Raw genomic sequence first — 24302 nt, 5'->3', positions numbered from 1 at the left:
GTGTTAGATAAGGGTGAACGGAATTCCAGGGAGATTAGACTTAATTCACTTGTGGTTATGTAAGGATTCTAAGCTGATCCCTCTTTTAACTCTGCCCCCAGGTTTTGCCACTTCTCCTACCTAAATGGAAGAAATTAAAACACAGGCCAAAGTGGCTTGCTATTTCGCTTGACTTGCCTTCAGTCTGCCCTCAATCCATGGCTTCTCCCCTAGGTTGAAGGTAGCTCTCACCTGATCTAAGAGAACTACTGATGATTTGATGATATCTCGCCATTTTTGGAGCTCTGTGTCATGATATTTCTGCTGGGACTCTAACAACTGGGCCCACTCAGTCTGAGATTGGGGCAACCTGTTGAGACCAAGAAACAAAGAGAGAAATAAAAGTGCTTGAAGCCAGCTGGGATCCTTTCTTACAGCCAAAATTATGTTACACGGCAGAGTATCTTGCATGCCAACATGAGTTCCTTGAGGAAACCCTGGTGAGTAAACGGCTTTAAACGTAAGAATGGACATGCTGCAGATCCCATCAGCTAAGGAGTGTCGCCCGGTGGGGACTAGAAGATGGGCTTTTCTGCAGTGGCCCCTGGAACACCCTCCCGTTGGAGATCAGAATGGTCCTAAGCCTGTTAGCCTTTTCATAAGTCCATTAAAAATCTGGCTATATTCCCAAGACTAGGGTGCTGAATATCTCAAGGGCCCCATTTCCTGGCTTTCTTGATAACTGGCCAAGTATCTCGGCTGCTATGTATATTTATTTTGCGTGTTTTTAAATTGTTTTAAAATGTTTTTAACGCTCTGACTGCAATATCGTGATGAGATGGGTGGCAAACAAATTTAATAAATAAATATAGTCCCTTCCAACTTTGCTATTCTTGAGATTTTTGTTGTTGTTTTTTTGAATAGTAAGTCACCAGGAGTTATTGAGAAGGAAGGAAGGAAGGAAGGAAGGAAGGAAGGAAGGAAGGAAGGAAGGAAGGAAGGAAGGAAGGAAGGAAGGAAGAAAGAAAGAAAGAAAGAAAGAAAGAAAGAAAGAAAGAAAGAAAGAAAGAAAGAAAGAAAGAAAGAAAGAAAGAAAGAAAGAAAGAAAGAAAGAAAGAAAGAGAGTCCCCATGTATAAAGAATGTAGTTAAGAGAGTCTTGGGCTAGGTCACCATTGGTATCTAACCCTCTGTCTGCATCTGTTACCTTTCCTGTAAACGTAGCCCCTGCCATGCGGTCAAGGTTTGAGTGGTGTATTCCAACATCCACAGCTTGTAGAACAACAACATATTCAGGATGACCAAAAGCACCAAACTGGGGAACAATGGAGAGAGAGAGAGAGAGAGAGAGAGAATATATATATCAACAAGCAGTCTTAGTAGCAATTCTTGTTCCCTGAGCCACCATTTTTTTAATGGCTGCGATCAAGAAACTGGGAGGGGCTTCAACAATAAAGCGTCAGCAATTTTGCATCACAAAGACACAATATCTGAAGCAGGGCTCAAATCATAAAATAAGGGATCAAAAAGCGATAAATGCAGACGGCAGCATTTGCGATGGAAAGGGTCCTTGCACCAGTTCTGTTTTTAATGGTTTCCTGAAGTCTTACAAGGTAGGAGGTGATCAAATGTTGGGGTGCGAGGGGTGGGGGGTTAGGGGAGTTGTTTCACACCATTGGCCCAGTTAGAACAAAGCAACCTTTGCAGGCCTTCGGGGATGTGCAATAATGGCCAACCTCTAGGGCAGTCTTTCTCCACGTTTTTAACTCTACAACAGTGTTTTTCAAACTTGGGCAACTTTTAAGAAGTGTGGACTGCAACTCCCAGAATTTTCAGTTAACATTTTCTAAGGTTCTGCTTTAGAAGACCCTTTTGAGATCATTTTCAACTCTTAGGGAGCCCCTTCCTTAAAATCATTATATCTACAAGCTCTTATGCTACGTTTACATGATTAATAAGAAGTCCGGTAATAACAGTCAATTTCCACTTCCGTAGTGTCAGCACTTCATGGTGCATAGGTTTTTTTTTTTAGAAAAGTGTATTCTTTTTTTTTAGTCACCATCATCTCTTGGGGAATCCCAGTTAAGAAAAAATTGCTCTAAGGCTGAATGTGGGCCCTTAAGAGGTTAATTTTTGAAACTGCTCAAAAACAGGAAGAGTTAGAGAAAAAAGTCAAATCCTGAGACCGGGAAGAGTCTGTCATCCACTGTCATGTTGGAGGCAAAGGTTTGTCAAAACCAAGCCCCACTAATCAGGAAACTCCCTATTCCTTGCATGGAACATAGGCTGTGAGCAAGGCAGAGGTCTTCTCCATGATACTTGTCACCCGGTGAAACACTTTTTCCCAAAAAGGTATACGTGAACCCACCTTGTTAAAAACATCAAGAGCCTTTAGGTCAGAGATGTCCAACCATGGCAACTTTGAGACTCGTGGACTTCAACCCCCAGCATTCTCCAGTCCGGCAAAGAATTCTGGGAGTTGACGTCCAGAAGTCTTAACATTGCCAAGGGTTGGACACACCTGGTTTAAAGCACAGCTCATGGTAGTTGCTCATCCTGGGTTTTATCCTTTGTTTATGATAGGGTTTGATTGTCCGCTTGTGGGTCCTTTAGTCCAGGGGTCGGCAACCTTGGCTCTTTTATGACTCGCGGACTTCAACTCCCAGAATTCCCGAGCCAGCATAGCTGGCTCGGGAATTCTGGGAGTTGAAGTCCGCGAGTCATAAAAGAGCCAAGGTTGCCGACCCCTGGTCTAGTCCATATTTCTCACTGCGCATCACTCAAAGACGATTCTGGCAAAAAAAAGTTGCGCTTTACATCAAAGGAATCAGGAGGAAACGAGAGACAGCGAGAGACAGCCTTGGCTCAATTTTCATTTGTGTTCAGTTTGAAGAACAGAAAAGGATGCAAAGGGTTTTGTTTTTGTTTGTGGTTTTTTTTAAAAAAAAAAAGAGGAAAAGAAAAAAGGTAAAAGCCAAAATAAATAACAAAAGCTTCAGCCCAAGAACAGAGAACCAGAAAATCTAAGCCGAGGTCAGGCAGCCAGAGCGAAAGAGAGACAGCTTACCAACTGAGATGCAAAGAGAGAAAGAGGAGGAAAAGAAGGTCAGTGATAAAATGGGAAAGAAGGCAATACCTGAAGCAAATCCTAACGGGAGCAGGAAAGAGAAAAGACGGGGGGAAGCAAAGGTTAGGAGAGGAGGACATCACAAAGGAAGTTCTGAAGGACACGCCCAAAGCAGGGAAATCACAGCGTGACAGGGTGGTAAGGAAAGCACCCAACCTTGAGAAACCAGCAGAGGCAGATCGGCGTTAGACCCATCGGTATGACAAATATTAGAAGATCAGGTTGAGTAGGTTGACCAGGTTGGCCAAGAGACTTCTCAAGGAGAATGCAAGCTTTAAGGATTCGGACCATGGAGAAGCTTGAAAATTTGTGGGGAAGCCACCAGTGCCTCTGGCATGGAGAAGGAAGAGGTGCTAATCCTTAGCTTCTTCCTGACTTTCCCCTGAAGGTGGTCAGAATTACACTCTATTATAGTCTCCAACCCAGGTGTGGGCACCTATGACAATTTTACTACCTGGGGCCTTCAATTCCCAGAATTTCCTGAGCCAGTCATGGTGAGAACTGAAGTCCACAAGTCATAAAGTTGTCATAGTTGCCCGCTCTTGCTACAATCTAAGCAGACCATCTATTTTTCTACATGTTCTCCCCCAATTCCAGCCTCTGCCACCAAACTCAAGTCTCAATTGGCATATGAAAAGCCTGAACACGAAGGCAATCAAGATAACAATAAAAAAAATGTGTAGGTCGCAAAACAATTAAGGTGTGGTATGAAAATTAAGATGGTTAAGCCAAGGTTCTCTTGGAGAGCTGTTAGCATGGATAAAGACAATAGCATTTTCCAATGATGCTTTGTGGGACATTTCATACCAGCAGGTGACGCTGTTGGCGGCTGCAGTTTGAAAAGAAAATCAAATTGTACCCATAGAGGGTTAAATTCAATTTTGGCTTATCCACAACTCCAATGATAAGACTTGCCTTTTTGGCAGCCTTGACTTGTGAAATGAAACAGAGTAAGAGCAGGAAAGAAACTCATCATAAATCGACAGCAGAGGAAGAGGAAAAAAGAAACGGAGCCGGGACAAGGAGTTACTTACACACAACTAATAACAAGTAGCAATTTGGAGACATTCTGCAAGTGGAAGCTGCTGGGACCTTCTTCAGGGACGTGCCGTGTTTGAGTGGAACCTGGAAAGGAGCAGATGTGCTTGACTGAAGGGACACCTTCATCAGAGGTTCTTCCCCCCCCCCCATCCTATCTTCTCAAAGCTAGCTGTGCCAGGAACAACTTTGAGCTATGTTTCACACATGCTCTTTGAGTGGGATGGGGACAGGGAGATTCCTGTTACAAAGGCACCCTGGAACCAGGCCACAGAACAAAGACAAAAGTGTCTTCAACTGCCAGTGTAGCCAACAGAAACTGAACAAGGTGTGCTCTCTAGAAGTCTGTGCTTAGGGTTGAAAATCAATGGATCTCCCACACCAGCCCGAGGGAGGGATCACACTTGGTCAATGAACTGGAGTCCCAAAGATGCTTTTCGAAAAGGCAACTGGACTTTCTTGGGGGGATGGGGGGGTTTCTTGAAAACGTTTTGCTTCTCATCCAAGAAGCTTCTTCAATTCTTCAGAAGATAAATGTTTTCAAGGAAAAAACAACCCCAAGAAAGTCCAGTTGCCTTTTGGAAAAGCACCTTTGGGACAACCGTGACTTGGAGGATGGAGAATCTCCATAGAACAACAACCTGGGGGTTCCCAACCTTGCGTTATATATGTATGTATGTATGTATGTATGTGTGTATATATATATATATATATATATATATATATATATATATATATATATATATATATATATATATATATATATATATATATATATATATATATATATATATATATATATATATATTCCTCCAAGAAATATAATTGTCTACCACTGAAGATGCCTATGTCACAACTTTGATAAAACCATACAGTTGGATCTCTTCCTGTCCCACCAACCCCGTCATGCTTCACCTTTTGGAACTGGTCACCCCATACCTGCCACACGCTTGATTCGACCTACAACTTCCTCATCTGTGGGAGTGGTAACAGGGCTCAGTACTTCCTCCAGATGAGGACCCCTCAAGTGTGTATGGGGTCGTTTCCTCCGCCGCACTGAGGATTGTTTGTTCGCCTTTTCTTTGGGTGACTGTCTGTGAAGATCTGCTAGATATGAACTCTCGGTCTTGGTCAATTCACTCTCTGCCAGGGAGAAGACCGGTGGGGGAAGAACAAGGGAGGAAAGGCATAGTTCAGCTTGGTAAGAGACAGTGACCTCTTTTCAACCTCTAGTTTAGGCCAGAGAGGATGCAATTATAGGTGAGGCAACAATAGTCTAAAAAACATCAACCATCAGGGTCCGCTTGGAATCATCTTGCAAATGGGTGAAGCCAACTGTATGGGGGAGAGCCTAATGTCTGGATGACTTGGGAGGATATAATGAGCACCATCTGAAGATTTACAGGTTCTTTGTTTCTCCACCTAAGTTAGACAAAAGCATGACTTTTGTTAGGCAGATGGCTAACAAATCTCAGTGGTGTAATCCAGGAATATTCCATAGGAGGCAAATCCCAGGTGCAGTCAGAACCTGCAGGCTGGGCAACAAACTACTGTTCTATTTGCTAAGTCAGGACCAGCATTAATACTTCAAGAGAGCAGAAGCGATTCATCTGTTCTGACAAGGACCTTGAGTGATTCCTTCTTCTGATGGCTCTTGTGCATCTCCTTTAAAAAGTGCTGCTGCATTAAAATGCAAGAGATAAATCTTAATATGAGTTCTTACTTATCAGCCTAGACCTTTTAAGAAATCTCCAGATTTTATCTAGAGCAGGAGTGATGAACCATGGCTGGCTGGGGAATTCTGGAAGCCGAAGTCCACAAGTCTTAAAAGTTGCCAAGGTTGAACAACTGTGATCTAAAGACCGACAGCTGACCCCAACAAGTTCAACTTCATACCCTACAAACAAAAAGGCAAAGAAGGTAATTCCTTTAGAGTGGTTCTGCAGGCTTCTCACCTAAATGGCGAAAATAGTCATCCAGACCACTCCAAAAGTTCTTCTCAATGAAGGATTTCACTAGTCCCCATGGCTGTTTTCTGTAACGTAGCTCTGTAGAAACCCTGAAATGAAGAATTATAGAGATGAAAAAAATCTCAAAGACTATCTAAGCTCACTGTAGCTTCCCTATCAGTTGGCTGTCCAAACGCTAGTAAAAAAACAAGCCACCATCTTCAAAAACCTTACATGAACAAGAAGAGTTTCTCAAGTATCTACTCATGTTTATCAGTTGGCTGTCCAGACGCTAGTAAAAAAACAAGCCACCATCTTCAAAGACCCTACATGAAGAAGGAGTGTTCCTCAAGTATATACTTAAGTTTAGTTGGCTCAAATCTGTTTCCCTGAAAATTTTCACACCAAGTCTGTTGTTCCTGAACTAAACCTTTTTCCAAAGTAGCTTCTTCTTCTTTTAAAAAAAAGATGATTGCTGAGTTATAGAGATTCAAAAAAAAATATCCTGATCTTTACTGAAGTGGCTCAGGAGCTACCAAAAATTACTTTTGGAAATGTATTGTTCCAGGCACAGAAACAGACACCAACCAAAGTTATTTCAGATGGAAGCCGTCAAACATAAACAACACATGTTAATGTCACAGCCTACTGTTAAGGGAAACTCACCTGAGTCGACATTTGTTCCTGGCAACGCGCGTCAATGTGTAACGATTAATTGTGTAGAAATAATCATGGTAGGGAACGTCATGAGTTAGCACCTCAGCATCTATAACATAGCACTCACTTTCTTGGCTTGCTTTGTACATTGTCTGGGGAGAGGAGAAAAGCAGCACCATAAATGGTCCCAGTTTGGTCTACTGAGGAGGACACAATGAATAGGATAGGATAGGATAGGGTAGGGTAGGGTAGGGTAGGGTAGGGTAGGGTAGGGTAGGGTAGGGTAGAGTAGAGTAGAGTAGAGTAGAGTAGAATAGAATAGAATAGAATGGAATGGAATGGAATGGAATGGAATGGAATGGAATGGAATGGAATGGAATGGAATGGAATGGAATGGAATGGAATAGAATAGAATAGAATAGAATAGAATAGAATAGAATAGAATAGAATAGAATAGAATAGAATAGAATAGAATAGAATAGAATAGAATAGAATAGAATAGAATAGAATAGAATCTGGAAGGAACCTTGGAGGTCTTCTAGTCCAGCAGCCCCCTGCTCAAGCAGGACAACCTATACCATCTCAGACAAGTGACTGTCTAGCCTCTTCTTAAAAACGTCCAGTGATGGAGTGCCCATGATTTCTGGGGTTAAGGTGTTCCACTGGTTGATGGTCCTCACTGTCAGGACGTTTCTCCTTAATTCCAGGTTGCTTCTCTCTTTGATCAGTTTCCAACCATTGTTTCTCATCCTTCCCTCTGGTGCTTTGGAGAACAACCTGGCCCCGCTCTTCCTTGTGGCAGCTCCTCAGATACTGGAACACTGCTATCATGTCTCCCCTATTTCTTCTTTTCTTTAGACTAGCCAAACCCAAGTCCCGTAGCCGTTCTTTGTATGTTTTAGTCTCCAGGCCTTGGATCATCTTAGTTGCGTATATACTCAAGTGTTCCTATTTCAAGAAGACCATCAACTTTGTAGACTTCAAAGGGCTAAAACTCAGCCTCTTACCTGAGTTTCAGTAACGGTGGCAGTTTTTGGAGCCAGTGGGTTGGTGAGCGTGATGGTGTAGAGAATAACTCTGCTTTGATTGCCAGTTTCTTCCTTCTTCCATGGATGAAAAACAACATCTAAGGAGAAAGGCAAGTGAAGGATGATTTTTTTTTGTGGTGGGGGTGGGGGTGGGGGAATGTTGCATCACAGAAAGGAGGAGATAAAGTTTCAGTTCCCAAGGGAAAGAAAAAATATTTTCCCATGACCAAGATCAAGTGTTGCCGACGACCCCACCTCCACTTTAGCTGGCTGATCCAACACAATGGACACAGGACGTTATTGTCCTTAACTTGGCTCATTTTATTTTATTCCAAGGACCGCTCTTGGTGCCTCCTTTTCTAAAAAAAAAACAAAAAACCTGATGCTGAGCCATAGACAATTTCTTCTTGTAAAGACCGAGTTTCTTCTGAATTCTTTCAGATCCAGAGATTGCACAGCAACATTGTCGTTAACAAGTCACAAGAGTCAAAAATACCTTCCAAATTTGAGGATTTCCCCCCAAAAAAACCTAAAACAGTCTAGGCTTCATTTTCCCCCCCTCAAAAGCAGATTCTTCCTCCCTCTATCTTCTGCCACGATTTGCTCAATTTCATCCAAAGCAACGTAAGGAAAATTTGGAAAGTTCTGAGGTATTATAAAAGAAAGCTAATAAAATGGTAAGATGGTCCTTAAGTCTGTGGAGATTCTCAAGTCACCCAGGTCACGGTTCTCCCAAAGGTGCTTTTTCAAGAGGCAACTGGACTTTCTTGGTTTTTTCCTTCACTTCTCAGCCAATTAGCTCCTTCAGAGATGTGTGGACCTAAAGAAGCTTCTTGGATAAGAAGTGAAACATCTTCAAGGAAAAATAAAATCCAGTTGCCTTTTGAAAAAGCACCTTTGGGATGGTCCTTAAACGTGTCTTGCAGGACTTTAATTCTCTTCAATCAAAACTGAAGATGTCCTGTTGGGATTTTAAAAAGCCGTAGATAGTTAAATTTTGATTGTGTACAGGGACTTAAAAAAAACCTAAGAGGATTTTAAGCAACTTGCTTAAAACTTTCTCAGAGGATTGCATTTCTCTGGGAAATCCACCAGAATAAACTGAAAGCGGATTCCATCTCTGAAGCCCATCTAGTAATCCCTTTTGCAATGAACTGAGCTTCTTGAAGAAATAATCCAATGCTAATTACGTAAACAGGGAAAATATTTATTCTTGCAGGTGAAAAAAAAAGCTATTTTCTACAACCGCAGCTTTCTAATATTGTCAGAGAAGAGAACTAGGCAGGACTGGATGATCAGAAAGAAGTGGGGCCTCATTGTTGCTTCGGCCAGGAATTTAAACATTTTAAAATAATTTTAGGAGGATTCTTTTTTTTTCCTCCACATCCCAGTCTAAAATTTTGGAACCCAGACCTTTGAAACTGCTATACTTTGGAGGTTAAAAAGGTTCATAGGTTGGAGACTCCTGGTCCATTCACAGAACAATAAAAGCTTTGCAGATAAGGTTGAAAACATAGGGTGCCTTGCTTCTGTCTAAAAGGGGTTTGAAATCCAACATGGGTGAGACGAAGCCAGCTGAGAGACAAGGTTGCTTACAATAGACAGGCAGTCCTCAAACCTACGACCACAACTGAGCCCAAAATTTATGTTGCTAAGTGAGACAGCTGTCCAGTGAGTTTTGCTCCATTTTACGGCCTTTCTTGCTGCAACTCTTAAGTGAATCACGGCAGTTCTGAAGTTAATAATGCAGTTGTTAAGGGAATCTGGCTTCCCTATTGACCTTAAGGTAAAGGTAAAGGGTTTCCGACTCTAGGGGCCGGGGCTCATCTCCGTTTCAAAGCCAAAGAGCCAGCGCTTGTCCGAGGACGTCTCTGTGGTCATGTGGCCGGCATGACTAGACGCCAAAGGCGCACGGAACGCTGTTACCTTCCCACCGGAGTGGTCCCTATTTTTCTACTTGCATTTTTACCTGCTTTCGAACTGCTAGGTTGGCAGAAGCTGGGACGAGTAACAGGCGCTCACTCTGCTACGCGGCACTCGGGATTCGACCCGCCAAACTGCCGACCTTCGGATCGACAAGCTCAGCGTCCTAACCCACTGAGCCACCGTGTCCCATTGACCTTAGAAGGTCACAAAAGGGGACCACATGAAAATAGGAGCCAGTTGCCAAGTCTCTGAATTTTGACCATGGGGGGGGGGGAAGGCTTTGACGGTCTTAAGTGTGAAAAACGGTCAGCAAGTCAGTTTTTTCAGTGCTATCGTAACTTTGAACAGTCACTAGAAAAATGGTTTGTAAATCAAGACCTAGCTGTACCTGCTGAGGAGCGCTTACCAGAAAACCGTCGTTGCTCCATGAAATCCCTTAGGAACTGAGAGTTTGTGAACAGCAGATTATAGAGCTTATCCACACTGAAGTTGAAGACTTCGTTCATATACTGCCGCCCGTTCAGATCTTCATAAAAGGCCTGGACCTCCCCTGAAGAAAAAAAAAGTGGAGAGCTAGCATGACAGATTCCTGGGTGACCTATCTTGGCAAAGGAATAAGCAGAGGATTTTAAATGCCTATAAAAATAGAACGCTGACGCTCCAAGAATGGAAAGTGGGTCTAGTGTCAAGAGTGAAAATGTGGCAACTGCATGCCTCTCCGTTTTCATCTTGCCATTAGAATAAGGGAGTGGAGAGGTGTTGCTTTCGGATGGGTTAGTTAAGAGAAACGAAACCTCTCCAGTTCTACAGTGGGCAGTATGGAAACCTTTCAAGGACATTCTAGCAGGTGTGAAGCAGATAGCAGACGGGTCTCACAACAAAGGGAACTTGTTTACATGTGTTATGTGGACATCTGGGGGGAGGAGGGGTTTGGCTGGGAAAGTCATTGTTATATGCTATGGTCTCATGCCTTGGAACTTTAGAGTTAGTTTTACTTCACCTTTACCAAGCCATATATTCAATAAAAAGTAAGTTTTTCAGAAATGAAAATAATCTTGGACTTTTATTAAGCTACTTGAGCTGGAGGTTGACCTCTAGGTCCAAACAGCTAAGTCCAACTGTGTTCAAAAAGTGGAACATAAATGCAAAAGCTTCAGTCAGAATAGAGCAGGGAGGAGCAGGAAGGGACCTTGGAGGTCTTCTAGCCCAGCCCCCTGCTCAAGCAGGAGACTCGGTACTATTTTCAGACAAGTGGCTGTCCAGTCTCTTAAAAACCTCCAGCTTCAGAGGTCTTCAGGGCAACATAACCCACCACTATGATCACTACTGTTTGAGAGGCTCCTTCACAAGTCAAAAATCTACTTTCTTTGATAATATCAAACTTTTCTCTAGCTTAATTCTTATTATGGAATTTACCACGAGAAATATTCATGGAGCCTGGTAACCATTAACCTAATAATACAGATTCCCTAAGTAATCCAACATAGAAATATCAACACAAAAGATGTCATGTTTCTCAGAAAAATTAAGATGAGAACACAGAATGTGAATGTGAAGTGAGAAGGAACTCGTTAACTTGGAAGCCCAAGTCAGCTGCTATGGTATCAAACATGGGTAAGACACAGTAGGACAATAAACCCTAACCCCACCATGACACCTGTGGATGCCAGCCAAGCACCTTCATCATGAGTTTCAGAGGAATCACTCAGTTCAGTTGGAATGTCCTCATTGTCATTGAAATCCAGAGAAGGAGAATTCACAGGGGCGATGATGTCAATCTTGTCTTCAATGAGATTTGCAATTGTCATCTCCTTCTCGGCCAGTGTGTCCAGAACATCTTCTTCTTCAGGAACTATCCCTTCGTACTAGAAGGACACGAAGAAGAACATGAATCACTGTTACCTTGGGAAAACTGGATCTGGGAGGGGGATGAGGAGGAGGAAGGGAAAGAAGGAGGAGGAGGAGGAGGAGGAGGAGGAGGAGGAGGAGGAGGAGGAGGAGGAGAAGAAGAAGAAGAAGAAGAAGAAGAAGAAGAAGAAGAAGAACTTGTTAGTAGTAGTTCTCTCTCCAGTACTAAAACTGTGGCCCAGCTTCCTTTGATGTGAGCACTCAGAAATTAAAACCCCAAATTAAAAACCATAACAGGTAGACTCCATGAATAGAGGGCACTTCTCTTCCAGATGCGAATTAAAGATTTAAAAAACTGAAGGGAAGAAATACCTACCGGGATCGGAGGTTCATTGTTTGATGAAAGGGTCAACGTGTTACTGTTGGTAACTGACTTCTTGGGAAGCTGAGGGCTCACTTCAGCTTTGACCTCCATGCTACTTTTGGAGGAGCTGTCGTTGACTTCATTTTCTTCCACTGGGATCTCCTCACAGTAACTAAAAAAAACAAGCAAAATCCCGGTGAATTGGATCAATCCCATGGTTAGTCTTCTTACTAAGCATTGAAGAGCAAACCTTGTGGAATAAAAATGTCCACCTCACAGTGCTGCTGGGATCACCAAAGAGGGAGTCCAGAGAAGCTTCAATTATCATCTTCTCTTTTACTTTGACACACCTATTTTCTAGCCAAATTCCATTCCAGAACATCTAAATATTTTCCCACTTCTCCCGTGGGTTAAACGTCTTAGCGGATGGGAGACAACGATAAGGTCTTCTGAAGTTCTCAAGGCTTTTTAGAGCTTTCAAAAAAGCATCCAGGCTCCTAACATTTCAGACTGGAGAAGAGGGCAATCCTGTGTGTCTTTTATGAGGTAAACATCTCTGCCGAAATTAAGGGTAGCGTGAAATTAATGGTAACAGTATTTCTCATCTTTGTAACTGTAAGCGAAGTGGACTTCAACTCCCAGTATTCCCCAGCCAGCATTTTTCATAACTTGCTTTAGGTAAAGCAGCTTACCCCATGGTGTTGAAATCTTCATCAGGAGGAACATAATCTTCATCATCGCTCGTCAACCCCAGTTCGCTGCCGTAACACTGATGTACAAAATGCCAGAGCTCTTTCGGACACAAGGGCTGGAGAGGAAAGAAGCAATGAATCGGTACCTCCCATGGAAAGCAATGAATCAGCCAACAGACAGCATCTCTAATACTTCACTCCAAAGAGCTTTAGAAGCATGGCCACCCAAATGTGAATTTGCATGCTTGCCAAGAAGGGGGGGAAAAAACCACGCTCACAGCACGGCAACACAACATTGGAAACCTCAACCCACTCTCACACAAAGAAGCTCCCGACAATGGATCTACAGTTTCAGCTCCTCCTCCTCCCATCTTTTGTTTTTAAATGCATATGATAATCATCCAGGAACAAAAACAATTTGAACCGCAGCTGTGTTGTGGGTTTGTGTGTGTCTGTTGATTCATCCTTGGAAGGCATTAGACCGACTACAAGGCTCCCTTTATTGCAAAGGGGGATACCCTTCTCGAAAATTAGCATGTGAAAAAGGTTAAACACATCACCACCGTCAAACGGGTAGGGAAAGGGAATGCATTCTTGGGATCCAAAGCGAGCAGCTACCGGGATGAAATTATCAGCCATTTTATGAGTTATCAGATCACTCGGAAGGAGCAAGAAGAAAGGAAGGCTGGGATGGTCGCCTGAACAGGCAAGAAATTTGATAAATAAGATAAATCAATACTTCCTACCTTTTCAAGGAGGGCATTCTGCCAGAGGCGAAACATCATCATATATGTCCTATCCCGGGCACCAAAGGAAGTGAAAAAGTGCTGGGAAAAGCAGAAATTCGGGTGTGTGAGACAAATCAGGAATAAAGGTTGCATGAAACGATTGCATTAAAATACATTAGCTAAGAGAAAGAGACCCTGAGCTCATGATACGGAGGCCGAAAACTGTATCGGAAGTTGAAAACTCTACCGTAGCAAAGCAATTTGTGATTTATGCTGGGCCCCTTTATTACATGATCTGCTTTAATTCATTTTCTGGCAGCTGGGTGGTCTGGAAAAAAAAATTACAAAAAACAGAAGACTTGCTTCAAAGTGGTTTAAAGCTGAACCACTTTTCCAGCAAGCATAATGCCATGCCTGCATAAAAGCGCAACTGGCACCCAGATTCTATTAACCTTCCCCTGGCCGTGGTTATTCAGATATTCCGTAAGGAGATTTCCCAAACAAAGAGACAAGCTCAACACTCTTAAGTTTCCAAAGCAAGATGGGATCAACCTGTGGAAGACAGACAAATCTCCCATCAATAGATGGAAGTTGGACCAATGTAGCGGGCAACAGCTTCCCACACCGTCTGCTCAGAAATAAAACCACACAGACTTGAAGCCTGCTTCTTTCTCTCAAAGAGCGATCTAGGTCAGGGGTCCCCGACCCCGGTCTGTGGAACGGCACTGGGCCGCAGCATGCCAAACCGGTCAGTGCAAACAAGCAACAGGCAGCACACAAAACCACACAACCCTCCAGTCCACGGAAAAACCTCTTTCCACAAATCCAGTCCCTGGTGCCCAAAAGGTTGGGGAGGGGTAGGCAACTGATCTAGTTGATGTAAAGGCTCTGCGAATAAAAGATAAACAGGAACTCTTCAGGGTAGGGACATGCTTTGCTGGCCATGCCCAGAAGGTACCTGATTTTGCCACCAGCAAACAAGTTTTGCAAGGTTTTGCCTTGCCCCTAACCTTTGGAAAAACTTGCTTAACTGGTGGAAGCAATGAGACCAAAGAAGCTCGGAAGGTCCTACTACTGAAGCTCTAAGGCATTTTCAGCTGTTAAAAAACAACAACATGCATGTTTCTTGACAAACTGATTTTTGAGCCATGGTTGATCCACTTGAACACAGCTTTAGTCCTGTCCAAGATTCCCTGTTCCCCCAACTCCCGGATTTGTCCTTCAGAGAAAGTCTTCTGCTCTTGCCAATGTGCACTGGGGAAGACAGTAGAACGTACCTTTTCAGTGTCTGTGCAAACTTGGATAGCGTTAGGAATGAGCCGTGCAGTTTTTTCCTTGGTCATGGTGCAGATGTCCTTCAAACGGATGGTCAACTGTACCAACAGATAAAAGGTCACAACCATCACTGGGAGGGGAGGGAGAGGCCGAAAGGAGAAGGTGAGTAAATGCAAGCTTTCAGGGTCGACCCACAGCAGGGAAAGTCCTGGGGTGGGGCGGGGTGGAGAAGACAACTCACCAAGGTTTCCCAGCGGAAGATGTTGCTGTAGAAACATATCCAGTTTTCAGAGAGGTAGAGCCGACCTTGCAAGAGAATATCTCTTTGAAGTGCACAGGAGTAATCTGGAGGAAAAGCCAAAGGGAGTGACATGATGTGGCAAAAAGATGATATAAATATTTATGTGGAAGCTAAAAATAACTGGGTGCTGCTGTACGTGGTAGAAAGTAAACAGGGACCTCTTGGCTTGCTTGCAGTCTGAACAACAAGAGCGGAAAAACAAACTCGGGAAGGTGGACAAAAGGAAGGTAAATCAAAGGGAGGGGGAAAAAAGAAGGGGCAATATTTTGGCAGCAATTATTTAAGAACCCTTCAAAAGATAATATCCATTAATAAAGATAATGGACAGACTAGAGCAGGAGGTGTCAAACTCAATTTCATTGAGGGCCGCATCAGCATTGCGGTTGCCCTCAAAGGGCCGGGTGGGTGTGGCCAGGGTGGGCGTGGCCTACTGGGTGGGCATGGCTAGAGTGGGTGTGGCCTACTGGGTGGGCGTGGCCAGCTCTACAGCGTTCGCATCAAGGGTGCCAATGGGGGCCTGGGCAGGAGTGGGACAGATCTGAGGGTCTCTGGCAGGAAGAGGGTCTCTGGGCCAGGGCCAAGGCAGTGGGGGCCGTTCCCTCACTGTTTCCAGGATGGCTTCGTGGGCCGCATAAAACCACTTTGTGGGCCGCATCCGGCCCCCAGGCCTTGTGTTTGACATGTCTGGACTAGAGATTACACCGGGGAAAATAATAAGTACAATGCAGATAGTCCTCAACTTACGATCACAATTCAGCCCAAAATTTACGTTGCTAAGTGAAACAGTTATGTGAATTTTGTCCCGTCTTTACGGCCTTGCTTGTTAAGTGGCTCACTGCGCTGTAAGAAGGTTGTTAAATGAATCTGGCTTCCCCGTTGACTTTGCTTATAAGAAGGTCACAAAAGGGGGATAAGGTGACCTCAGGACACTGTAGAGAGATACAGAATACTCATTCTTTGCTGACATCCAATCACGGTGTAGATTTTGGCAGCCAAGATATTACATCAGTAAAGAATAAACTCTTTGCTAAATTCAGTTAATTGTTAACTGATTAAATGGAGTTTCCTCAAGTTTGACCCTTCACGTTGTCACAGATAAAAAGAAACTACTTCTGTTCACTTGGAAAGGGAATATGGCTTATTTCGCCACTACAGTTTGTTCACTAATTGCCCTTAACCGTCATCAGGTTGGCTTACGTATAACTTTCTTTTCCCTGCTGCTAGAAGCAAAGTTCCTGCTGGAATAACAAAACCAGTAAAATTGCCTTTAAAAAAAAAATCACAGAAGTGTCATATTGATTCAGACTTTGAGCTAATTAGGCGATAAGGATAATAATAACTGTTACAGAGCAAGAGGCTCAGATCTCTGACTTTAACGCTTCGGAGGCCAGGTTTTCCTTAAATGTCAAAATGGATGTTTTCTGGATTTTTTTTTAAATATGGTATTAATCATAAGTTTGTTTGTTTGTTTCCTGTTTCAGGCAAAAGTCTATAAGGGGTTTCTAGTCAGCAGTAAGCGTAGATACAGCGCTGTCTTTTTTCTCCAGTCGAAGGAGTAAAAAGTTTAGTTTTCAAAAAAGATCGGTTCAAAATCTCCAGTCCTGGATATGGAGATTCTCAATCATCCAGCTCATGGTTATCCCAAAGGTGCTTCTCAAAAGGCACCTGCGGATTTTTTTTCTTTGTTTTTTTTTTCCTTGAAAACGTTTCGCTTCTCATTCACGAAGCTTCTTCAGTTCTGAAGCGCTGATGCGCTGAATCAAAAAAAAATCACTGATTGATACCTTTAAAGGTAAAGGTTCCCCCGCATGTGCGTGCTAGTCGTTTCTGACTCTAGGGGCCGGTGCTCATCTCCATTTCAAAGCCGAAGAGGCTTGTCTGAGGATGTCTCCGTGGTCATGTGGCCGGCATGACTAGATGCCAAAGGCGCACAGAACGCTGTTACCTTCCCACCGTAGTGGTCCCTATTTTTCTACTTGCATTTTTACGTGCTTTCGAATTGCTAGGTTGGCAGAAGCTGGGACGAGTAGCAGGTGCTCACTCTGCTACGCGGCACTCGGGATTCGACCCGCCAAACTGCCGACCTTCTGATTGACAAGCTCAGCGTCCTAACCCACTGAGCCACCCACCTTTGATACCTTTGGTACCTTTAACACACCTTTAATACCTTACCTTTCAGATAGGCTGAGATGGAGAAAATTTTTCTTTCTGGGCAAAGAAGAATCTTTTCTCCAGCCTCAACAGATGGGGCTGGCTTTTCAGATCCTGGAGGACCTTTGCCGTCACAGGCCTGGAAAGAAGGGAGGGTTAACTTACCAACAATGAGGCGCTCGGTTTCGGGAAGCTGCTTGAAAAGTTTCCTGAAGTCTTCATTCCGTTGTTTGTAGGTTGGACTCAACACCTGGCAAGAGTGGAAGGCTCGTTAGAAGGAAAGGTCAGAGTAACAAACTGAGGGAAATTCTCTATTCTCTGTCTACAAAGTCTCCCCCAAGATGTGCTCAGTTCCTGGGAGGGAGGGAGGGAAAAGGAGAGAGAGAGAGGGAGGAAAAGAGAGCGAGAGGGGAGAGAGAGGGAGAGACAGAGAGAGAGAGAGAAAGGAGAAAGCGATTCAAAGCAAGAAAAAGCATATCAGATAGATAGACAAGACAGACAGACAGACAGACAGGCAGTAACTATATCAGTCAGGCAGAAAGACCATCCATTCCATCCCAATTACTGATGCCTTAGCATTTAATAGTGAAGAAACTACCACCTGCACCAAACAATTACTGAACATTTTCATTAAAGAAAATCTTGTTTTGAGAGTCGCCTCATCATCCTTTCCCCTTCACGTTAACCAAGAAGAAAACGTTAAGCGATACCAAAGGATTCAACCGGCAAAAGTCCTCTGCGTATCAATCCTAAGCTGCCTCTAAGCAAGAGGAAGAAGAGCATCTTTTAGGAGGCCTGTTTTTGACAGGACGTCACTCACAGCTGGAATTTCTTCCCAAGCTGAATCCCAATAACCTTCCGGAAAATCGCGCAGCCCTTCCAAGTGACACAGCAGACGCTGGTCCTCCAATTCTAAGAGAAAGCGCCAGAGAATCCCACTTTCTGAGAGGACGTCCATAACGCAGCGTTCTCCAAGTCTTTACTGGCACACAGGACAAAAGCCCTTTACTTCCACAATTGACAGCAAAATAAGAAACCAGAGCCGGCACTTGCAGTAGTAGGCACTAGACTAATTTTCCCCATCCACTCATGTGTGGGTTTGGAGACTCAAAGGCGTAGTAGGGAAAGGCAATCCACCTCTCCAAGAAGATCAAGTTCATTCCCGTCTAGGCCAATCACAGGAGATTAAATGCCCAGCTCCCTCCTTTCACTGCACTTCGCAAAGGTGCCTCAAGCTGGAGGAACTCTCACATTTCTGCTCTCTGAAAAGGGGTGTCCGGGATCAAGCCGTCCCCTCTTAATGGGCTCATGCTTCCAATTCCAAACATTGCCCGTGTCGAATCTTCGCCATTCTAAACCGTGGCGAGGAAGCACTAGCCAAGTCCGTCACAAGCCAACTGCGCTTCAGCGGTTTATTCCAAAAGTCAAGTCTGGCAGAATCTTCTCAAGTCTGGGTCTTCTCCTGGGAGCTGCAAATCTTCCCGTCTGGTTTTAGTTCTTCCTTCTCAATCCGGGATAAGCAAACCGGTAATTTTACCGCAGGGGAACTTTCCTCGCTTCCTCTCTTCTCTGAAAAGGCAGCTTTGCTCTTGGCTTGTGTTGTGGTTTTTTTTTTTGTTTCCTACTTCTTCTTGTAGAAGAAGCGGGTGTGGAAAAAGACAACAGAATGCTTCACACATGCTTTACATTTCAGCCTCTGGGTGATTCTGTTGGCCAATGCCCGGGAGTAACCCAGTCTCGGCCCTCCCATCCAGCAGATGTTTCCTGTAACGCAAAGTTGCTGGGCCGAGTTTGTTTTGGAGGGTGGAGAGAAGACGACAACAGAGAGAGCCAATCTCCAGCATGAAATCCCCAATCCTCCCTCCCTAGTGACTGTTTTCTGAGCGTGCTCGCTTCACACGGACCTTCCAGGACAGTGTTGAGGGGTTCAAGAAGAACTGTTGTTAAGTCGAGGACTATCCGCAGAGGCAAAGTAAGAAGGCAAAATAATCTAAATTCATCTGATTTGTTCATTGCAACGGCGCTCCCTCCCACCAGTCCTGGAATCGTACAACTCAGAGGGTGCTTCTTTACCAGGTTACCACAGGTAGTCCTTAACGTACGGCCACCATCGAGCCCCAAATTTTCGTCGCTAAGCAAGGCAGCTGTTAAGCGAGTCATGCCCCGTTTTACAAGCTTTTTTTGCTACAGTCATTAAGCGAATCATTGCTGTTAAAGTGAATCTCACGGTCGTGAAGCGAACCTGGCTTCCCCCGTTGACTTTGCTTGTCGGAAGCTGCCTAGGAAGATTGCAAAGGACAAGCCCAGGACGCTGCAATTCTTGTAAATTGCATGCCTTCCACCAAGCACCCAAGTTTTGATCAACTGACTGCAGGGATGCTGCAACGGTCATAAGAGCCGTGGTGGCGCAGTGGCTAGAATGCAGTACTGCAGGCTACTTCTGCTGACTGCCAGCTGCCAGTAGTTCAGCAGTTCGATCCTGACAGAGCTCAAGGTTGACTCAGCCTTCCATCCTGGAAATTGGACCCATTGAACTGAGCTGACAGGTGGCACAGTGGTGGGAAGACAGTATTGCAGGCTGACTCTGCCTACTGCCAGCAGATCAATCCTGATGGGGCTCAAGGTTGACTCAGGTCGGTAAAATGAGGACCCAGATTGGTGGGGGGCAATATTCTGATTCTGTAAACCCCTTGAAGAGGGCTATAAAGCACTGTGAAATGGTATGTAAGTCTAAGTGCTATTGCTATGAGTATGAGAACTGGTCATAAGTCACCTTTTTTCAGTGCCGTTGTAACTTCGAACGGTCACTAAAGAAATGGCTGGCCCATCTGTATTTCTTTGCTTCAACGTTACATGCTTCTGTGGTATCTCTAAAGCAGGAGTCCCCAACCCCCGGTCCATGGACCGGTACTGGACTGCGACATGCCAGCAACTGGTTCACACAAACAAACGAAGCCCCATCCATGGGATGCAGGCAGCACACAAAACCACGCACTCTCCGGTCCGTGGCAAAACTTTTCTCCAGGGAACCGGTCCCTGGTGTCCAAAAGATTGTGGACCTCTGCTCTAACAGAACTCCGAACAATGCACAGCCTTGTATCATCACCTTTATGAGATTTAAACTGGACACGCTGGCCTATGTCTCTGCTCACAAACCCGAGTTCGATCCTGACGGGCTCCAGACTCCTGACTCAGCCTTCCATCCTTCCGAGGTCAGTAAAATGAGGACCCAGATTGTTGGGGGCAATATGCAAATAGTTTTTTTCTACATTATAAACTACCCAGAGATGCTGTAAAGCACTATGGGGCGGTATGTAAGCCTAAATGCTATTGCTATGATCGCGCCACTTCTATTAAAAAAACAACTGGTCAGGGGTTGGCCTATTCCTGTAAATGAACCAGTAGGTAGCCCAGGGCACCACATTTCAAGCAAAACACATTTTAAAATCAGTATTTTTTTAAAAAAACAAAAAAACAAAAAACAAAAACAAAGGCTATTTGCTCTTGCAGTTTGAGGGGTAGAGTCAACCTCATGGTTTATTTAGGACATCAGTGGCTGAAAACAACTTTGAGCCACCCCGGGCAAAAGCAGAACAACTCTACGTGCCTTTGATTTGATTGATTTGTCCTCTTTGAGAGATGGGTGGATGGGTGGATGTGTGGATCAATGAACGGATGGGGGAAACCTTCAAAAGATCAGAAAGTCTCTTATCTCTCTCCCTGCCCAAAGTAGAAGGAAACAGCCCTTGGAGAAGCAGAGAAGGGAGTAAACATTAACTCTACAGCAAACACAAGGAGCCAGGACAGTCTGGCACCGGAAGAGCTGGAAGCTAATGACTGGGTGGTGGTGAGGTGGATGACGTAGCAGGAGACATGATGGCTCGGTCTCCTTTGGGTTGGTTGACCAGGAGTCTTTGGTCACGAAAGCCCAGCTGAACCTGGTAGAAGGAAACAGAAGAGGCCACGGAAGAGAAAGCGTGGCAGATGGAGATGTGCCCAAGCCAGTAAAAAACATGAGAATGAGTAAAGGTCGCCAGATCCAAGAGCTGCGGATCATAAAAGGTAGAACAGTCAGAACATGAGATGGTGGGAAGGAGAAGCTACCGTGTTGATCCTAAGAAAAACTAGAAGGCAAGGGAAGACTTTCATGGTTGTATTGTAGCTCAGGTTGAAAAACAACAACCACCTTTTATTACTGCAAAACACATACAATTATCATCTGATGCTTTTGTTTCATTTGCACTGAGCCAAAGGCCTCTGTTACAGGTTATCAACAGATCACGAGCCAGCCAATAATGCTGTAATACATTCAACCAGGAATATATTTAACAGAATAACAGAGTTTGAGTGGACCTGGAAGGTCTTCAACTTCAAACACCACCACGACCCCCGCTTTGTGATTTAGGAGAGATCCACGGGCAAAAGAGTTTCCCTGTATTTCATATCAGTTAAGGAACGCACTAACCTGAGACAGGCTCTCTAACATTAAAACTTTTTTTCAAATAGGCCCAACTATTTAAGTTTTATTTTTAATATAATACTTTAAAAAAAGAGAAAAGTCGCATTCTTAAGTCTCGGAGTCCTCTTTTTAAGTAATAATAAGTAACAAAATAAATGTACTTTAAATTAATCCCCAGATAGTACTATCTACTGCAGACAACATCACTTAAATCAAAATTGGCCTCAGATTTCTTGGTTTGATGTTAGGGCTTATCAGCTAATACATCAACCGAGTTGAAATACAGAGAAACCGGCTGCCTAATTTTCCTAAACAAACAATTCAAAATACGAACTTGTTGTACAGGTAGTCCTGACGGAACAACTACTTGTTTAGCGACGATTCAAAGTTACAGTGGACCCAGCAAAAGCCATTTACGACCCAGTTCCAACTTTTTTTTCCCCGCTTTCACTGAATGACCGCCCTATCCATTTAACAATCATGGCATTCAGAAGAAGAAAGAAGAAAGGAGGAGGAGGAGGAGGAGGAGGAGGAGGAGGAGGAGGAGAAGGAGGAGGAGGAGAAGGAGAAGGAGAAGGAGAAGAAGAAGAAGAAGAAGAAGAAGAAGAAGAAGAAGAAGAAGAAGAAGAAGAAGAAGAAGAAGAAGAAGAAGAAGAAGAAGAAGAAGAAGAAGAAGAAGAAGAAGAAGAAGAAGAAGAAGAAGAAGAAGAAGAAGAAGAAGATGATCATCCAGACGCACGGGCACCTCCATCAGGACTCAGGAAGGAAATTCCGAGCTCCATTTACAGGTCTTAACTACCTGTGGAGCAGATTGCCACCTGGCACAGCAAATCCTCATGGGGAGTGGGGCTATGGAAACAACTACGAAGCGGAGATGCCTGCTAATCATGAAGGATCAAATCAAACTGTTAAATGGTCAAGACACGCAACATAACACGATCTAGGAAGCTAGGCAGATGGCGCGTGAACAGACACAAGTTTCTACTGATGAAAGCCTACAAGGGGATGCTTGCTTTAAAAGGTGAGAAGGCAAGATGAACTTTTGTGCCTCAGAAAGTTCACTAGATCGGAAGGACTGGCAAAAAGGACATCACAACAGTAAGGAAGGCTGGTAGGAGATCAAACAATCAGCAAAAACTTGCAAGAATAGAGCTGGTGTCATTGACGCTTTTACCATCAGAGATCTTCTAAAAAGTTACACGGTCCGAGTCCATTCCAAGGCAGACGTTCTACAGCTCCGTACATAACTGTTTTATTAGTAATAAAAGAGGCCCACCCAAGAGGCCAAGTCTTTTTTTGTTTTTCTCCAGAACTTAAGGTGAAAGGTATCTCTCAGATCTGGGCAGTTTCCTCCCTTCTTTCCAGGTTTCATTCCAGACCATGAGAATTATAAAACAGAACCAGCCAACCTCTTAGGACTCGAGTATAATAAAGAGTGGAATTTTGACAACTTGGATTTAGTGGCGGGGGGGACGGGACAACCAGCCCTATTCTATAAGCACGGTTTTCATCTGGGGACAACGAGCAGGAGGACAAAGGGGGGAAATAATCCAGCGATAGAGCAGTCATTGCTTACTCTTCGGATGTGTTGTCTTTCGTGCTGAAGGTACATGGAGGAGAAACAAGGTGACAGAAATAAAAGGAGGATAGGGCAGGTGCCGCTGGCTTTACATGCATGTATGAAATACAAAACCCGTCACACAATATTAGACCAGCCATCACCTAGTCTATGAAAACAATTGCAACTTTTTTCCTGCTTTATCCATCAACCTCTTAACATTGCAAACTTCACAAAGATGATTTGTCCTTGTTGGAAGATGTTTTGGGAGGACCATCTATGAAAAGACACTTGGGAGGTGCTATTGGCCGACTACACGGATGTTCTGAAACGGAAATGCCCGTTGGAGTCTTCTTGACCGCTGCCAATCATGGATAATCTCCTATGATATAATTACTCATGCTGTATAAACACTATTACTTAGGAATGTGGTGAGCAGCTATCACTACGAGTCAATTTCAACACGGTAATTTTTGTTCTTGCTATCATCCTGCCCTACGGCCTAGATTTGCCCACACCTAGTCCTGCAGCTAGACTAGGCGTTGGGAAATCTAGGCCTCAGGCAGAGAAGCCTACTGGATGACCTTGGGTTAGTTATTCTATCTCAGCAGGGCAAAGAGAGTGTGAAAATGGCGGCCAAGAAACATGCCTGGGCTTGTTCATGTGGTTGTCAAGAGTCACATCACACTTGAAGACAAGACAGTTTACCTAGAAAGTCTAGGCGTGCATGCTGCACATGCACACAATCTATAAAGACTATAAAGAAAACAAAGAATTCAAATTGAATTCTTCCATGCTTTCAGTGGACTTTCCTCTAAATCTTTTTATTTTACACAAGGGACTTTATATAAGATACTTAAAGACATAGTCACAGCAAATTTGTTTTATAGTAAACATGGGCTGGCGCCAGGTTTTTGTTGTTTTAATATTTTAAGTTTTAACCAGTTGTGTTTTTTTATAAGTTTTAAAATGATTTTATACATCTTTTAATTCTTGATTGGGAGTCGCCCAGAGTTGGCAGAAAGATGGGCAGCTGCATAATTTTTTTCCCAATAAATAAATAAATACATTTACCTGACGTTTAAGAATAAACCAAAGCTGATGATCATGGTCTGTTTTTAAAAAGTATTGAAACACAAGTCAAATAATCAGGCTGAATGAAGGACTGAAGATGGAGGGCAAGTGGTTTGCTTCTCCAAGAAATTATATCAGAATGTCAATTT

General features: G+C 43.8%; 1 protein-coding gene across 2 annotated transcripts in view; it reads right to left on the bottom strand.

The window, feature by feature from the left end:
• Nucleotides 1–24302, bottom strand: part of GRAMD1B (GRAM domain containing 1B) — a gene marked incomplete at its 5' end in the record, with an annotated part of 98035 nt that overhangs the window by 6138 nt on the left and 67595 nt on the right. The window contains 15 exons of one of the 2 annotated variants that reach the window (XM_081333648.1): nucleotides 232–397; nucleotides 1186–1293; nucleotides 4140–4230; nucleotides 5083–5286; nucleotides 6099–6202; nucleotides 6759–6901; nucleotides 7757–7875; nucleotides 10110–10253; nucleotides 11382–11568; nucleotides 11928–12087; nucleotides 12608–12723; nucleotides 13354–13434; nucleotides 14613–14708; nucleotides 14852–14955; nucleotides 17228–17312. In XM_081333648.1, the coding sequence (XP_081189774.1) occupies nucleotides 232–397; nucleotides 1186–1293; nucleotides 4140–4230; nucleotides 5083–5286; nucleotides 6099–6202; nucleotides 6759–6901; nucleotides 7757–7875; nucleotides 10110–10253; nucleotides 11382–11568; nucleotides 11928–12087; nucleotides 12608–12723; nucleotides 13354–13434; nucleotides 14613–14708; nucleotides 14852–14955; nucleotides 17228–17312 (1908 nt within the window). The remainder of the gene's footprint in view (nucleotides 1–231; nucleotides 398–1185; nucleotides 1294–4139; nucleotides 4231–5082; nucleotides 5287–6098; nucleotides 6203–6758; nucleotides 6902–7756; nucleotides 7876–10109; nucleotides 10254–11381; nucleotides 11569–11927; nucleotides 12088–12607; nucleotides 12724–13353; nucleotides 13435–14612; nucleotides 14709–14851; nucleotides 14956–17227; nucleotides 17313–24302) is intronic. The other variant, XM_081333647.1, reaches the window with a different exon arrangement.

The sequence above is a fragment of the Vipera berus genome (assembly GCF_964194415.1).
Source record: "Vipera berus genome assembly, chromosome: 8".
In the NCBI taxonomy this organism is placed as follows: domain Eukaryota; kingdom Metazoa; phylum Chordata; class Lepidosauria; order Squamata; family Viperidae; genus Vipera; species Vipera berus.
Note: the sequence above shows the minus strand (reverse complement) of the source record. Positions and strands in the feature narration are given on the sequence as shown.